We start from the raw sequence: 17,716 nt of genomic DNA, 5'->3' as shown, positions 1-17,716 counted from the left end.
ATCAGGAACGAGACAAGGATGTCCACTCTTGCCACTATTATTCAACATAGTTTTGGAAGTCCTAGACACGGCAATCAGAGAAGAAAAAGAAATAAACGGAATACAAATTAGAAAAGAAGAAGTATAACTGTCACTGCTTGCAGATGACATGATGCTATACATAGAGAATCCTAAAAATGCCACCAGAAAACTACTAGAGCTAATCAATGAATTTGGTTAAGTTGCAGGATACAAAATTAATGCACAGAAATCTCTTGTTCCTATACACTAATGATGAAAAATCTGAAAGAGAAATTAAGGAAACACTCCCATTTACCATTGCAACAAAAAGAATAAAGTACCTACGAATAAACCTACCTAGGGAGACAAAAGATCTGTATGCAGAAAACTATAAGACACTGATGAAAGAAATTAAAGATGATACCAACAGTTGGAGAGATATACCATGTTCTTGGATTGGAAGAATCAATATTGTGAAAATGACTATACTACCCAAAGCAATCTACAGATTCAATGCAATCCCTATCAAATTACCAATGGCATTTTTTACGGAACTAGAACAAAAAACTTACAATTTGTATGGAGACACAAAGGACCCCGAATAGCCGAAGCAGTCTTGAGGGAAAAAAACGGAGCTGGAGGAATCAGACTCCCTGACTTCAGACTATACTACACAGCTACAGTAATCAAGACAATATGGTACTGGCATAAAAACAGAAACATAGATCAATGGAACAGGATTGAAAGCCCAGAGATAAACCCACGCACCTATGGTCAACTAATCTGTGACAGAGGAGGCAAGGATATACAATGGAGAAAAGACAGTCTCTTCAATAAGTGGTGCTGGGAAAACTGGACAGCTACATGTAAAAGAGTGAAATTAGAACACTCCCTAACACCATATACAAAAATAAACTCAAAATGGATTCGAGACCTAAATTTAAGACCAGACACTATAAGACTCTTAGAGGAAAACATAGGAAGAACACTCTTTGACATAAATCACAGCAAGATCTTTTTTGATCCACCTCCTAGAGTAATGGAAATAAAAACAAAAATAAACAAATGGGACCTAATGAAACTTCAAAGCTTTTGCACAGCAAAGGAAACCATAAACAAGACGAAAAGACAACCCTCAGAATGGGAGGAAATATTTGCAAACAAATCAACGGACAAAGGATTAATCTCCAAAATATATAAACAGGTTATGCAGCTCAATATTAAAGAAACAAACAACCCAATCCAAAACTGGGCAGAAGACCTAAATAGACATTTCTCCAAAGAAGACATACAGATGGGCAAGAAGCACATGAAAAGCTGGGGATGGTGGTGTGCTGAATTGGACGATTGGGATTGACATGTATGCACTGATGTGTATAAAATTGATGACTAATAGGAACCTGCTGTATAAAAAAATAAATAAGATTAAATTAAAAAAATTTTTTTAAAAAGCTGGACTTCCCTGGTGGCGCAGTCGTTGGGAGTCTGGCTGCCAGTGCAGGGGACACGGGTTCGAGCCCTGGTCTGGGAAGATCCCACATGCCGTGGAGCAGCTGGGCCCATGAACCACAACTACTGAGCCTGCGCGTCTGGAGGTTGTGCTCCGCAGCGGGAGAGGTCACGACAGTGAGAGGCCCGCGCACCACGATGAGGAGTGGCCCCAGCTTGCCGCTACTGGAGAAAGCCCTTGCACAGAAACAAAGACCCAACACAGCCAAAAATAAATAAATAAATAAATAAATAAAAATAAATAATAAAAAACTTCAAGAGGATTGACGTATACACACTACTATATATAAAATAGATAACTAATAAGAATCTACTGTATAGCACTGGGGACTCTACTCAGTACTCTGTAATGACCTATATGGGAATAGAATCTAAAAAAGAGTGGATACATGTATATGTATAACTGATTCACTTTGCTGTAGAGCAGAAACTAACACAACATTTTAAATGAACTATACTCCAATAAAAATTAGTTTAAAAAAAGCCAAAAACAAACAAAAAGAATGACTGCTCTAAATTATCTAAAATCTTTTCTTAGCTTCATCTAGACCATTCACGCAGTCTGTGTGGCTAAAATAAATTGTTTTACCAAAAATGTTTTGCAAAAATGTCATCACTTCTATTAGCAGATGTTAAGAGAAGTAGCCCTGTGAATATCAGCAAAGTGATGAAAGTTGCTTCCTGCAAAGATGTTGTTGACAGTATTGTTCATTATGCTACCCTGGTGTCCTGTTAATACAGGAACTCCTTCCTACGTGCGTGCACACACACACACACTCCATCCCACCCACCCCCCAATACCAGGAAAATTTCTCTCTAATAGTTTCGTTAACCCTTTTGCTTTTTCTGAATTACTGACTTATTTTTATCTCAGGGACACTGTGATGCACCTAACTGATCTTGTTTTCATCTTCCCATTGGCTACTGTAAAATGCAAAGCAAAATCTAGTCACTGTATAGTATGCCTCTTACTTTCTTCCCCATATTTACCGTTTGCTTCATTTTATTTTTGTAACTCATCTTTCTAGAGCTAGCTGAGGTATTAACTAAATGTAATATTGAGCCTTTCTCAGCTCAGTTAGCCTTGCTTAGGACTTCGTTCTTTTAAATTGACTTACATACAGTTTTTGACGAGACAATTACAAAATATAATTTCTGTGTTTATTTCAAAGACTAGTTTAAAATCACAGAAAAAAATCAGAATTTGTGTTTCTTTTCTAAGTTCTAGTTTTTAAAGCATGTTATATAACTGTAACCTTGTTTTTTTCCCCCCAAGGCAGCCAACAGTTAGATTCCATTCATGTAACACAGTTGGAGAGAGATACTGTTTTAGTGTGTTTAGACAGTAAGTATTATTTTAAAGTTTATTCTAAGTATACTACTTGATATAACATACCTTTTCATGGAATTGATTCTAATAGAATCAGTAAAGTAGATTTGCAGTTTTCCACCTTAAGTGGCATTGTTTTATTGATGAAAAACCTAAATTGGCTACAGATATAGTAACTAATTGATCTGTTTGTCAAACTATCCTCTGTGACCTTTTTCTTTATTCTGTTTGGCCTACTTGGAAACATTATACAGTCAGCCCTCTGTATCTGTAGGTTCCACATCCTCTATTCAGCCAACCATGGATTGAAATTATTTAGAAAAAAAAATTCCAGAAAGCTCAAAAAAGCAAACCTGAATTTGCAAGTGCCTGGCAACTATTTATATAGCTTTTGTGTTGTATTAGGTATTATAAGTAATCTAGGACCTACTGTATAGCACAGGGAACTATACTCAATATTATGTAATAACCTATAAGGGAAAAGAATCTGAAAAAGACTATATCTACATATATATACATACACATATGTATAACTGAATCGCTGTGCTATACACCTGAAACTTACATGGTATTGTAAATCAACTGTATTTCAATAAAAATATTTTTAAAAATTAAAGTCTATGGGAGGTTGTGTATAGGTTATATGCAAACACTAGGCCATTTCATATAAGGCACTTGAGCATCCATGGACTTTGGTCTCTGTGAGGGGTACTGGAACCAATTCCCTGTGGATACCGAGGGACAACTGTATTAGAACAGTTTGTCATAACCTTGGGGTAAAATTCTGTATTAAATTACTCTGTATAAAATTCTGTATAATTCATTGTAATTAATGAAAAAATAGAAGGTTATACTAATTTGGTCACTTCTAGTCATATAACATGAACTTTTAGAATCATGTCAGTGTGATTTTCTAATGCACAAATAGATTTGACACCTTTGCCTGCTAGTTGTGATTCTTTTGATGCAGCAAGAGATGTTACCAATAGATGTGTGTTGTACTGTATATGCAGTGGAAGAGACAGAAAAACTTTAACAACAGGTGTTTTCAATTTTGCAAACAAAGCACTCTAATTCTTAAAATCCCCCTTACTTTAATGCAATGAATCCTGCAAGTGAAATTCACCCAGACTTGGAATTATATTTGAAATTTGGCAATATTTGCTGTGGTTTGATTCATTCCAATATTTTAAAATGACTAGACCTGCCCATAGATGTTTAGGGTTATTTTTAAAATTGTTCCACTACTGAATTTACCTGTATTTTTGTCTTTATTTCTATTCTCTAAAGTGTTCCCTAGTGGATTTGCCTTACAGAATCATAAATATCATCTAATATTATAGATAAGTAAACCAAACCCCAGAGTGTTTCATTTGCCCATTATCCCTTAAGTACTTTTGATTCTTTGAATACTGATAAGATTGGCATGTTGTTTGGTTACTCTTAAGTGAATTTGATAAATTCTTTTTTACCCAAACAAGTAGAAAACTCAGTACTGATTAATGAAATAAACAGATGATCAGAATTTAATTGTAGTAGTGTTGAACCTTTAACATTAAACGCCTAAATACCTTCTGAGTCATCCAAGGAAAATAAATTGTACTTAGTTTTCATTTTGTTGATTTATGTATTTTTTTGAAAAATTTTTTAAACCTTTGATTAACTAGGACTTCCATTTCCCAGCTATTCATGGTAAATGGAAAGTTGACTTTCTTCAGTTGTTCTTTTTTTCTTAGGGGAGCAGTGTAACACTTTGAAAATTGTTTGTCAACTCTATGGTATAAATCAGTTTTACTAAGCAGCAATGGAGATAGGTGTGTAATCACAAATAATGGTAGACAGATGAGAAAGTAATGCAGAGAGAAGATATCTTCCAAGTCAGAGCTAAGATGGTTAAATTAAAAAACAAATGGACAAAAGGGAAATAGAAATATTCACATATACTCTCTATCCCAGAGTTTACTTATAAAGAAATTCTGACTTTTGAGAGTACTATTTTTCCCTCCCTTGTACTTCTGTAGAATATTAGTTACATACTAAAATAAAGTTAAGAATTACTGCAGATATTACTTATCATATGTTATGTAATTTGTAAGGGGAAAAAACCCAACTCTTATTGCTGAATATTTAGGCACCAAGGTAACCACTATTAAAGAAACACTTCACTTTTTAAAAAATGAGAACATAAGTGTTCAGTATGAACTATGAAAAAAAAATACTGGTGGGATTGCCATTTACGGAGGCCTCACTCTTACAGAACATATCAGTGACAATTTTTCACTGGGCATACTTGAATCAAGAGAAATAATTGAACTTTATTAAGAATATTGTTATATATCCATGTAAAATCCGCATATCAAGTTACATTTATTTTAGCAAATCTGCATTTCCAGTCTTGACTTGTTTTTTCTTTTTTTAAGAATTTGTAAAAATTGTAAATCTACAAGGAAAACTAAAATCAAGTAAGAAACTGGCCTCTGAGCTAAGTTTTGATTTTCGCATTGAATCTGTAGGTAAGTCTCCTTTTTTAATAATGCATTTAGAGTACTTGGTTTTTTGTTCATTCTGTACTTAGGGTTATCTAGACCAGCACTGTCTCAAAGATGTTTCTTTGATATAGAAATGTTCCCTGTGTTCTTAAATACAGTAGTCATTAACCACACTTGTTAAGTACTTGAAACATGGCTAGTGCTACATTTTAATTTTAATTTTTTAAATTTTAATTAATTTAAATTTTGATGTAAATAGCCACACAGGGCTAGTTACTATAATATTAGACAGTGCAGGTCTGGACCATAATAAATCTTTTATTGTCGTTTCTTGAATATTTAAAACATGAAATCATTTCTTCTATTCATTGTTCCCTTTGCTGCATCAAGTGAATTATACTTCTTCCAATTCTTTCCAAATCATGAAGGTATTTGTGTGATGTGATTAACAATGTTAGATATGCTAGAATTCTTTGCCGTGTAAGATTCTGGTTGGTGTGTGTTGATGGTTTTTGCTTTTAGGTCTATTTAAATATAAATAACTAGTTTCCCACAGAATCTGGAAAATACTATGCCATTTGAATTTGCTTCCTTGTCAATGAGTGTTTTACTCTGTAATATCATTGGTTTTATGATAAAAATTACTATTGTTTGCATCCTCACTGATTATATGTCAGTAAGTATTTTCCTCAAGGGTGATAGAACTTATGAAAAAATACCATGGGTGGAAACATTTTGAACAATTCATGATATGGTTCTACTTTAAGTCAAAAACAGTTAAAACAAAATTGGTGATTTTTATTTGAGCCGTAAAAAATATATGTATTTTATAATTAAATGTATACACTTTTTAAAATGTGTTTCTCACTGTTTAGAAAGTTTTCTGTTGATTTTTTTTAAATTTAATGGTTTCTCAAGTGGAGTTTTGCCCTATTGCAAAGTACATTCATCCCTCTGGGTAAACATCTTACATAGAAATAATTTGCTTATGATTGGAAATTTTATTCAAGCAGAAAACCTAAACTTTCTGTAGATGCCATGACAAAAGGAATTTTGGAAATATTTTCTTCTTTTACTCCTTTTTATGCTGGCTATTGCATGCCAGTTTCTAAGATTTAATCTTTTCAATAGAGATTCCAATATACAGATCTTTAGGTCCTCTTAATTTTAACTGAAACACACTAGTACCTCAACTTTTTCATATATGCCAAATGTTTTAGGTTATTTTCGTTATACAAAAGTTTGTTCCTCCTAGGCTACCATCTCTTCTTTCCAGTGAACTTTGGAATAATTTCAAGGATCCCCCTGGGTAAAAAGAGTCCCTTCAAGTCACCTTTTAAAAACAAAGCCAGTACTACCTGTTTTTTTATTTCATGGCTAGTGAAACTTGTATGATTTGTTATTGTAAAATACTTTTATGTTTATTAAGCTAAATTATGTTTCCAGAACACTCTTACATTAACTTTTTACAGAGTCAATATTCTAGTAAGAAATATAATAAATTTCAATCACTTTCTCCCATCTTTACTGGTATAGGGCATATGGCTAACTCTCCAACAATCAAATTGGTTTTCTCCTTCTCTCACTGTGCTTTAATGACTCTAGCCTCTGGCCAGGAAGGACCCAGAGGCCCTGCTGCCTCCCCCCACCCCAAAATTGGGGGCCCTGCCACTCTGTTTCTAAACCACTAAGTGACCCCATATGTGTGCTTCAGTGGGCCCAGCACAGGCAGGAGACAGAAATGGACACAGCACAGCGATAACAGGTTTTCCTCCAAGACCCTCAGGCCACCCCAGGGGATCGTGGGAGGTGGGTGGAGAGCAAGAGGGGATATGGCATGTCATTAGGTGGCCACACTTTGGGGTCACGGTCGTTCCTGAATCCAAAGCCATCAAGAAGTTGGGCAAGCTTGCCTCAAATCTGTGACCACCCTTGTGAACGGTGGGACCTGCAAGGCCAGGGCAAAGGCCCGGTGGGCTCTGGAGGCCTGATGGGGTTGGGCAGCAGCAGTGAGTACTATAGCTGAGAGCCCCTAGCCCCTCCAAATAAGAATTGGTTCACAGATCAAAAATATTCAGAGTGTGGTTAAATTTTAGATTACAGGACAGGTTTATTTTTAAAAATTAATTTTATAATGGGGAATATGTGAACAGAAATAAAAGATGCTTCCTGAATAGCTACTTCTAAATATATCACATTATTTAAATAATCATGTTTTTTAATCCAAAAAACCAGTTATGTTTTTATTATTTTACTTACCTAAGACAAAAGATAGTATATGAAAGAAAAATTAATATGCGGATGTCCAGCTCATCAAAAGTTAGCCCATTTTTAAATAAATGCCTGTTATAACGTATCTTTGAAAACTTCCATGACCCTGCCTCAATAAATTATTTGAGCTTTGACACGACTTAGCCACAAAAATGTTGGGAACTAATGGTCTAGACAGTGGCATTTTGCACCAAGCACTTGAATAGCCTTACATTATCATTTATTAAAGACAGTTAAGGAAAATGTATAATGCACTACTACTATGTGCCTTATTTTAGTCCCGTTCTCCCTTATCTTTTTAGTATGCCTTCAAGACAGTGTGTTGGCTTTCTGGAAACATGGAATGCAGGGTAAAAGCTTCAAATCAGATGAGGTAAGATTTCTCAAATTACCTCCAGTGATTCCCATTAAAGATTTTAAATGTTGAAACATTCGTTTTATGTATTTTCTTTCTGAAGCCATGTTGCTATGTTTAATGCTTTTAATGCTGGTAGAACAAAACTGCCAGTATTTTCCCTTCAGATAATGTTCAGTTTTGTATTTATTGTATTTTCAGTGGCCACAAGGAATTGTCAAACATGAGTTTACACAATTTCAGTCCTCTTATTTGTAATTTATAAATATGGTTGCTAAACTTACTAAACTTTTCTAAAGGTAATAAGCCTTTTCCATAGTCTATAAATGTGCAGCTTCTTTTTTTTTTATAAATTTATTTTATTTATTTTTATTTTTGGCTACGTTGGGTCTTCGTTGCTGCACGCGGGCTTGTCTCTGGTTGCGGCGAATGGGGGCTATTCTTCGTTGTGGTGCGCAGGCTTCTCGTTGTGGTGGCTTCTCTTGTTGGGACCACGGGCTTTAGGCGCTCGGGCTTCAGTAGTTGTGGCGCACGGGCTTAGTTGCTCCACGGCATGTGGGATCTTCCCGAACCAGGGCTCGAACCCGTGTCCCCTGCATTGGCAGGCGGATTCTTAACCACTGCACCACCAGGGAAGCCCCTGCAGCTTCTTTTTTAATGTTATATTTAAAATTCTAAATTAATATGTATTGGATCACAGGACTAAGGAAAATCTAAGAAAATTAATTCGTTTACTAAATATTTATTGAGTATTAAATACATTTAGGACACTATTCTTATTATAGCACTGAAGACATAATGAAGCATAATTATAAATAACATCAAACCCTTATGATGTCTATCTTCCAGGCACTTTACAAATACTAGCTTACTGAAGGCTAATAATATAGTGGGGTTTAGGTACAATTCAAAGTAAAGTTATGTAGTATTCATATTCCCGATTTTACAGGTACAGAGTGGTTAAGTAACTTACCCAGAGTTACAGAACTAGTTAAGTGACAGAGCCTGGATGTGAAGGGTCTCCAAAAATCACTTCTACTGAGATAATCAGGATACATTTCATGTAAGAGGTGGGACTTGGACTCCCACCTTGAGAGGTGAATCCTAACAGTTAAGAGAATACTAACAGAGACATTTCCCATTTGTGTGAGTACCTGTGTAATTCTTGCACACCAGGGCCTCACAAATTTATGGACTTATTTTGAAGCTTAAAATCTTCTATTTGAATTACCTTTACACTGTTATTTAGATATAACTATTTCCACCTTTTATATGAATGCAGAAGTAGAATGCTTCCAAGTAAAAATGATGTAAATCAGTGGAATTAGAATGCTTCCAAGAGAAAATGACATAAATCAGCTGTCTTTGAAAGCGTCCGTTTAGTTACTGACCCATGTCACTAAATGTCACCAGGCCCCTGCATTTAATGAAGCCTACAGTCCTACTTACTGCCATAACATTAATTGTCCTTAGATGCTGTTTTCACTGTGTCACTCCTGTGGTTAGAAATCTGTAGAAGTTACTTGTTGTTTACCATATCAAGTGTGAATTCTACCTCCTATTTTAAGTCATCTTGCTTACCTTTTTCTTTCTGGTTTTGTTCTAATCGTTCAATTTGAGCCTAGCTATAATGTTCATAATGTAATATTCAGCCATTCTAGTCCACAATGATTGGAACATTTCTGAACTTAATACTCTGAAAATCAGCTGCATTTAGTATAGCACCAGATTTATTTTCTGATTCAAGTTTATTAATTCCATCTTCCCAGCTAGACTGCAAACTCATTGATAGCAGAGTATTTTTATACTTATTTTATATACACACTGTCATAGTTTGGGTTCCTCCAAAAGCTGACCCTAAAACAAGGTCTCAGGTCCTTGTTTATTTGGGAGTAGATCCCAGAAAACAAGTGACAGAGTAAGGAATGTAAGATGGAGAGGGACAAAAAGCCAACAAAGAGCACATTAATAAACTGGTTCTCAATATGGGCAACGAGGGCTTAATCCCATAGGGACTACTGAGGAACAGTGTGGAGCACACCTCAGAATTGGCTCATCAGAAGGTGGGGAGGCGGGTGCATTTATACACCAACTGCTGTCCCTGGTAGTTAAGGATTTCCCCCAGAGGTGTCAACTCCCCACACTTTGGAATAGTGCCTGTGCACGACTGAGTACCTTCTTTCTTTAGTTTTGGAGAAGACAGAGCAGAGGAATACCCCCAGTACACAGATGTAAGACACTGGTGCACGGGAGTGTCTACTGCAGCTCTGCTGAAATCAGGTGGGCTGAGGGGTGCCACCTCAAGCATCTGCCCTATGACATAAAGGAAGGAGTAGGGGCTGTGCAGTCCAGCAAACCTGTACTCAGATCTTGGGTCTACTAGTTATATGACCTAAAAGTAAGTTACTTAACCTCACTGAGTCTTAGTTTTCTCTTTAATAATATGGGAATGATAATACATATCATAAAAAGTTCTAAGGAAAGTGCTTGACCCATACAGATATTCCATAAATGTTGATTTGTTTCTAGTAATAAGCAGTCAAAAAAAAAAACTTACTAAAATCTATTTAATTTGAGGAATTGAGTCTATCAAAAATTATCATTCTTTTTAATACTTGCTCTGTCTAAATGATCTTTAAATTATAATTTAAATAATATGGTGGCTAATAATATGGGCTATTTTCTTTCATAGGTTACCCAGGAGATTTCAGATGAAACAAGAGTTTTCCGCTTATTAGGATCAGACAGGTAATAGTTTGGTTGTTTTATTACCAAAGGAGTTCAACGATTGTATTTTTAATTATACTGTCAACCTCTGACTGTGTTTCAAACAGAACTTCTTTTTCAATATACTTATTTATATTGTTTCAATATGTTTATTTATATTGTTCAATAGAAGTAACATTGGCTTATAACATTTATATAAATTTCATGTATACAACATTATATTTCTAGTTCTGTATACCCTACAGTGTGCTCACCACCAAAAGTTTAGTTTCCTTTCAACACCACGCAATTAACCCCCTTTACCTATTTCGCTCTCCCTCCGCCCCTACCTCTTCCCCCTGGTAGCCACTCTGTATCTACGTGTTTGTTTTTGTTTGGTTTGTTCATTCATTTATTTTTATGTATGTTAAACAAAACTCTTAGAGGCTTCAGAATCTTAGAGAAATTTCCCTGTATCTTTATTGAGAGAGAGAGAGAAATACTTTAATTGGTCAATTAAGCAAGCTTTTGTCAGTGTGAGGATCATGATTCTAGAAACAGTTATACTCAGCCAAGACAAAATGTGTTAAATAGGTGTTTATGTCCCTAGTACCATGACATATTTCAGGCTCCTTTGTTTTCATCATTTCTTCCTGACATGTTAAGTTCTATTAACTGTTACTGTATATATCCAATAGAATGTGTACCTCCTGACATTTACTTTTATATCACAAGATATTTGACTGAGTCTCTGAGGTCATTCTAAATTAGAAGGAATTATGTGGTCTCTGTGATCAAAATGAAAGATAAGTTCCAAAACTATGCCGTCTCATGAAAAAAGAATTATAGCTTTTGTTCTTCAAAGTCTATGTTATCTACCTCTACAATGAATAAAATACCTATCCCTTCCTATTTTCCAAAAGTTGTTACTACAGCAAAACTGGCTATATAGTGGTATACATTAGTCCTGAGGCAAGGATTGAGAACCTCTGATCTTCAAGTTCAGTCTAGTCACAAAACCATTGCTTAGATATTACACACTTAAGGAAGGCGGGGAGAATTGGAGTTATGACTCCATAAAAATTTTTTAAAGAGAAAAAGGATTTTTGGAAAATGGCAACTACCCATTGCCATTGAAAAGGCAAGCCCAGAGAGCATGGCAACCTAGTAACTAGTCCTGCAAAAAAGAGAATTGGAGGACCACCTGGTAAATGACTGTCGAATGGGAGGCCCTTTGCTTCTCCAGGAAGGGCTGACGAAGGAATTGTAGATCATTCAGTGATCCTGGCACAAATAGCACTCTGGTGAGACATAGTATGAGAGATTTCTGCTTGATAGAGGGTAGGCATCAGAAACCATTTCTCTTAGTTACTTGTTTCCTTCCAACTCCTTCCCCCAGAATTTTCAAAATTTTCTCTTTCATCTACCCCTTCTTTGTTCATATTGTTTCTCCATTCTGTCACTATTGCCCTAAAAAACTACTTTTTTCAGACCATTGCCTTGTTCTGGTTATCTTCTTACTTGGGCATCTCCTTGATTTTAAGACATATATCTTAATCAAGGCTTTTGTTTTGTCTTAATTTTTAAACTGATTTGTTAAATTGTATTGTTTAAATATAGGTATTAATGTCTAGGAGGAAAGAAAACTGTCAGAATATTAATAATGGTAAACTTTGGGCAGTTGAATTATAGGTAATTTTATTTTCCCTTTCTACTTTTCTTTAATGCACACTTTAAGTATATATTACTTTTTTGTTGTTTTCATTTCAAGAGTAATAATATGCTAGTTGTAGGAAATTCATACACTAGAAAAATATAAATTATTTATGCAACTCCCCCCCCCTCCCATTTCCCCTTCTAGACTTTTTTCTCTGCATGGGCATATTGTTTTTTATTTTGTTCTCAAACCTGTCTTCCCACAGTGTAGATCCTATGATATAACACTTGATTGGTTTTTCTTCCTATTGGTCCTTTCATTGAACTCTTACCCTGCCTTTGTTCCAGGGACAAGGGAGATGGCCCAATTTCATACTTTTTAAAACTATTTATTTGCAAATACCTTGAAGAACAGTGTGAGTGGGTGCCTCTTAAAATCCTGTTTTATTCTCTCAGCCCTTCCTCCATCCCCTTCTTGTTCATGTATGTTCTAAAGCTTTATTATACCTTTTTTTGGCATATATGAGTAAGCAAATTTGTTTTTAGTTGGAATAAGTTGAGACTATCCTGAAATGTTTTTAATATTTTATATTCATAAATTCATCAATTCTTATTCAGTTTTGTTTTTAAGCTGTAAAATGTAAAGCTGAATTTGACTGTGCATCTATTAATATGATCTCTGTGTAATCTTATGTGAATGTGAACAATGATATTCTTTCCTGGTTTGATGTTAATATTTGAAGATGAAATCTCTGTTTCTACTCTTTAACAAGACTTTTGTTTTGATTTAATTGCAGGGTTGTTGTTTTGGAAAGTAGGCCAACAGAAAATCCTACTGCACACAGCAATCTTTACATCTTGGCTGGACATGAAAATAGTTACTAAGCAACAGAAACTGGTCTCAAATGACAGGAAAATGAATACACGCCATTGAAAGCAAAAATATCTTAAGGAAATTCAGTACAAACTACACTATGATTTGCTTTAATTGTTATGGGTTATATCTCAAATGATCTGTACTTTAAGGTAGAATTCAGTATTTTCTGTAGCTGGAAACAGCTATTCTATCTCTTGCCACTATGTGGTGGTTTTATCAAGTTTGCTTAATAAAAGCTATGAGACAGATAGTCCTCTAGTTCCAGGAAACACAGTCTTTTTAAAAAAAATAATGTTTGTAACAAGGATGCCATGGTATTTTTAGATAACAGCTCATGTGATTATCTTCAGAGAGGTAAATTTAGTGACAGTTTTCTCATTTTATACCATGTTTTATTCCTTCTTAATGAACATAATTTGATAAAGAAATTATCAGGTAAGCCTTTTACTTTTACATTGGTCATTCTGTATGTTTTTGTAAAATAGAATATTTAATCCTTATTTATTAATCTCTTGCTGGAGTGGTGTAATGTATCTAACTTTTAGTAAAGGAAGGTTGCAGAGCAGCTTAAATTTTTTTATAATATATAAAAATTTTGTTTACCTTTTAAGACTAGTACTTTGAGGGTTTAAAGGCTGTGTTTGGAGGTTCAGTACATACATGCAATATTATTTAACACAAGTATTTTGTAATATAATATCATCCAGAATTGCCTTAAAAGAGAGTTTTGTGTTTTCAACTACATATAATTGTAGGGGTTCATACAGAAGATAATGATGATGGTTGAAATATTGTTAGAAGAAGTGTGTATTTCTAGATGTGACTACCGTGTGTATGTATTCTTGACAAGCAGTATAATATACCTGTGATTTTTTTTTTACATTAGGGATAATGCATAAGAAATTAATCTTCATATATATTATCATCCCTAATGTAGGGGGGAAAAGTGTTTAACTGCCCGTGATATGTATTTTACCTATACTATACCAGAGGGGAAACTTGTAAAGCAACTACATGTGTATTCTTGGGTTTTTCACATATATAGATCCTCATTTTGAGTAGGTTTTTTAAAAAAATCTTTAAATGAAATTTAATTCCTGATGGGGTAGTATAAATAAGTATTATAAAAATCAGTATTCTAAAGATAAGTAAGGATTGGGCCATTTTTGAGGTTTCTTCCTTTCTGCTATTGTTAGTATTCAAAATGAAAGCATCACACTGGTACCTATTGTCTTAATGCATTTAACAGTTATTGTTGAGATGATGAACAAGGGGGTGGCAAGAGCAGACTACAGATTCATTTTCAGCAGTTCCTTGAGAGGAAGACAGTGTAACTATCTCATTCGGTCTTTAGCAGTCCTGTGTAGTAGGTATTATCATCATCTCCTTTTTTTAGATGAGGAGATAAGGGGTTAGCAAGGTTAAGAGACTTAACCCAATTCACACAGCAAGTTAGTGGTTGAGCCAGACTATGAGTCTTGTGACTCTGTTCTTTTCACTATGCAATATGCAAACAATAAAATATTATGCAAATGAAATATATAAAGTATTGTCCTTTAAAAATGCTATGATTTCAGTAAGTGTGTTGCTGTTTATTTTGGGTATGTTAAATGGGGCCTCTGGACTGAAGGACACTGGATACAATAGATGGCAGGGGACCATACTCAAAACAGGAAATATTTACATTCTGGATACAAAGACCAATAGCCTCCTCCTCCTCTCTGAATCCTGGCAGCCAGATCTTCCCATCCTAACAATACTGGAAGAGTTCTCTCTGTGCCATCTGGTCAGTGCAAGTGGAAAGACCTAAAGAGATCCTGACATCAGAAGTGTCCTGGCTAAACTGCCCAGCTGGATAAATCTACAGTGAAAATCGTAATGTGCCCACCACCCTTTGCATGCATCCAGAGCTTACAGTTAGTCTTTTAGTCCTATGCTATTAAAAATGATTAAACAGGGACTTCCCTGGTGGTCCAGTGGGTAATACTCCGTGCTCCCAATGCAGGGGGCCCGGGTTCGATCCCTGGTCGGGGAACTAGATCCCACATGCATGCCACAACTAAGAAGCCTGCATGCCGCAACAAAGATCCCGCATGCCACAACTAAGACCCAGTGCAGCCAAAGTAAATAAATATTTTAAAACAATAATAAAAATGATTAAACAACCAGGAATTATGAAACATCTGAGGAAAGCCTCTTACAGGGAAGAGAGAAAACAATAGGGGAAAAAGCACCTAATGGAAACAGACTATGCAGAATGAAGAAAATGTCAAAAGAAAAAGTATCTTTGCAAAGATGTTGCAACTATGAATCAGGATACTAAAAAAGGAGTTTTCCAAAAAACAGAGCTATTAGAAAAAATATAGCATAGCTGAATAATTCAATAGATGATTTAGAATATAAAGTTGAAGAAATTTCTCAGAAAATAAAAAGAAATGAAAATATTGGAGAAAAAAATTAAGAAAATTAACAGGCCAGGAGGCCCAATATCCAATCTCCCAGAGTTCCAAAAAGAATAGAGAAAATAGGGAATCAGAGTATTTCAAGAAATATTCTCAGTACTAAAGAACTTCAGATTTTAGATTGAAAGAACACAGTGGATGAAAAAAATCTATTATGAAATTTCAGGCATGTCAGGGTCAAAGAGATGATCTGTTATGTTTCTGAAGAAAAGAGGCAGGTCAAATACCAAGAAATAAGAATCGGAATAACTTCAGATTTCAACAGAAGCAGTGCCTTCAAAATTCTGAAAGAAATTTCCAACCTAAAATTCTGGATTCAAATAAACTATTAATTGAACCTAAGGTTATAATGAAGACATTTTTATTTGTACAAGGTCTCACAAACTTTACCTTTCGTATAGTCTTTCTCAAGAACCTACTAGAGGATGTGCTTCATAAAAATAAGGTCATAAACCAAGCAATATGAAGACATAGGTGCAAAGACTGGGATTCAGCATAGGAGAGAGATGAAGGAACTCCCCAGATGATGATGATGAGATATCCAAGGATGACACCACACCAGACATACAGAACATAGTGAAGCATATCAGAAGTTCCCAGAGAGGCTTTTTCAGAAAGACTAAATAATAAATTACCTGATGCATCTCCCAGACCCCAAAAAATCAGAATGAGGGACTTGTGATACTGAAATGAAGAAGGAGGAAAGGTCAATGTAAAGGTGTATTATTGAGGTCATTGCTGTGTAGACAATGGCAGCTTGATCCACCAGGTCTTCTGTGAAGCTCTGTGATAGTTCCCACAATTGTCTCCTGAAAGACAAGTGGCTGGACCATTTATCTTGACACGCTCCTCACTAGGTGAGTTGCTGCCGGGACATTACCTCCTGAAGTACCAAGTTGCAGCTTGTACTTGGGCCACATGGGATCCTTCAGTGTCACAGAATGCCCTGAGGCAGAAAGCTGGAAGAGTAGGAGATAAATCTGAGCTCTGCCTCTGTGGCTGAAATCAGAAATGGGTGGAGGGATTCAATCAGTGATGATATTATTTCTTTTTTTTTTTTTTTTAAGATTTTTTTGATGTGGACCATTTTTAAAGTCTTTTTTGGATTTGTTACAGCATTGCTTAGTTTCATGTTTTGGCTTTTTGGCCACAAGGCCTATGGGATCTTAGCTCCCTGACCAGGGATCGAGCCCTCACTCCCTTGCATTGGAAGGTGAAGTCTCAACCACTGGACCGCCAGGGAAGTCCCGATCAGTGATGATATTATTTCTAAGCAAAAACTTACCTAAGGTTGAACCAGATAGCTTCACAGGCAAATTCTATCAAACATTTAGAGAAGCGCTAACACCTATCCTTCTCAAACTCTTCCAAAATATAGCAGAGGGAGGAACACTCCCCAACTCATTCTACGATGCCACCATCACCCTGATACCAAAACCAAAGACGCCACAAAGAAAGAAAACTACAGGCCAACATCACTGATGATCACAGATGCAAAAATCCTCAATAAAATACCAGCAAACAGAATCCAACAGCACATTAAAAGGATCATACACCATGATCAAGTGGGGTTTATCCCAGGAATTCAAGGATTCTTCAATATATGCAAATCAGTCAATGTGATACACCGTATTAACAAATTGAAGGAGAAAAACCATATAATCATCTCAATAGATGCAGAAAAAGCTTTTGCCAAAATTCAACACCCATTTATGATAAAAACCCTCCAGAAAGTAGGCATAGAGGGAACTGACCTCAACATAACAAAGGCCATATATGACAAACCCACAGCCAACATCGTTCTCAATGGTGAAAAACTGAAACCGTTTCCTCTAAGATCAGGAACAAGACAAGGTTGTCCACTCTCACCACTGTTATTCAACATAGTTTTGGAAGTTTTAGCCCCAGCAATCAGAGAAGAAAAAGAAATAAAAGGAATCCAAATCGGAAAAGAAGAAGTAAAACTGTCACTGTTTGCAGATGACATGACACTATACATAGAGAATCCTAAAGATGCTACCAGAAAACTACTAGAGCTAATCAATGAGTCTGGTAGAGTTG

The 17,716-nt window shown here is 35.5% G+C and overlaps 1 protein-coding gene across 3 annotated transcripts in view; it reads left to right on the top strand.

Moving 5' to 3' along the window:
- Nucleotides 1–14,710, top strand: part of MAP4K5 (mitogen-activated protein kinase kinase kinase kinase 5) — a 144,301-nt gene extending 129,591 nt beyond the window's left edge. For 2 of the 3 annotated variants that reach the window (XM_057542091.1, XM_057542089.1), the window contains exons 28-32: nucleotides 2,786–2,854; nucleotides 5,260–5,352; nucleotides 7,902–7,972; nucleotides 10,647–10,702; nucleotides 13,114–14,709. In XM_057542091.1, coding sequence (XP_057398074.1) covers nucleotides 2,786–2,854; nucleotides 5,260–5,352; nucleotides 7,902–7,972; nucleotides 10,647–10,702; nucleotides 13,114–13,201 — 377 coding nt within the window. In that variant the 3' untranslated portion in view covers nucleotides 13,202–14,709. Of the gene's footprint in view, nucleotides 1–2,785; nucleotides 2,855–5,259; nucleotides 5,353–7,901; nucleotides 7,973–10,646; nucleotides 10,703–13,113 lie in introns of all 3 variants that reach the window. The other variant, XM_057542092.1, reaches the window with a different exon arrangement.
- The last annotated feature ends 3,006 nt before the right edge of the window (nucleotides 14,711–17,716 follow it).

This window comes from Balaenoptera acutorostrata, chromosome 3, assembly GCF_949987535.1.
Source record: "Balaenoptera acutorostrata chromosome 3, mBalAcu1.1, whole genome shotgun sequence".
NCBI classification, from domain to species: domain Eukaryota; kingdom Metazoa; phylum Chordata; class Mammalia; order Artiodactyla; family Balaenopteridae; genus Balaenoptera; species Balaenoptera acutorostrata.
This window is presented reverse-complemented; position numbering and strand designations above follow the sequence as displayed.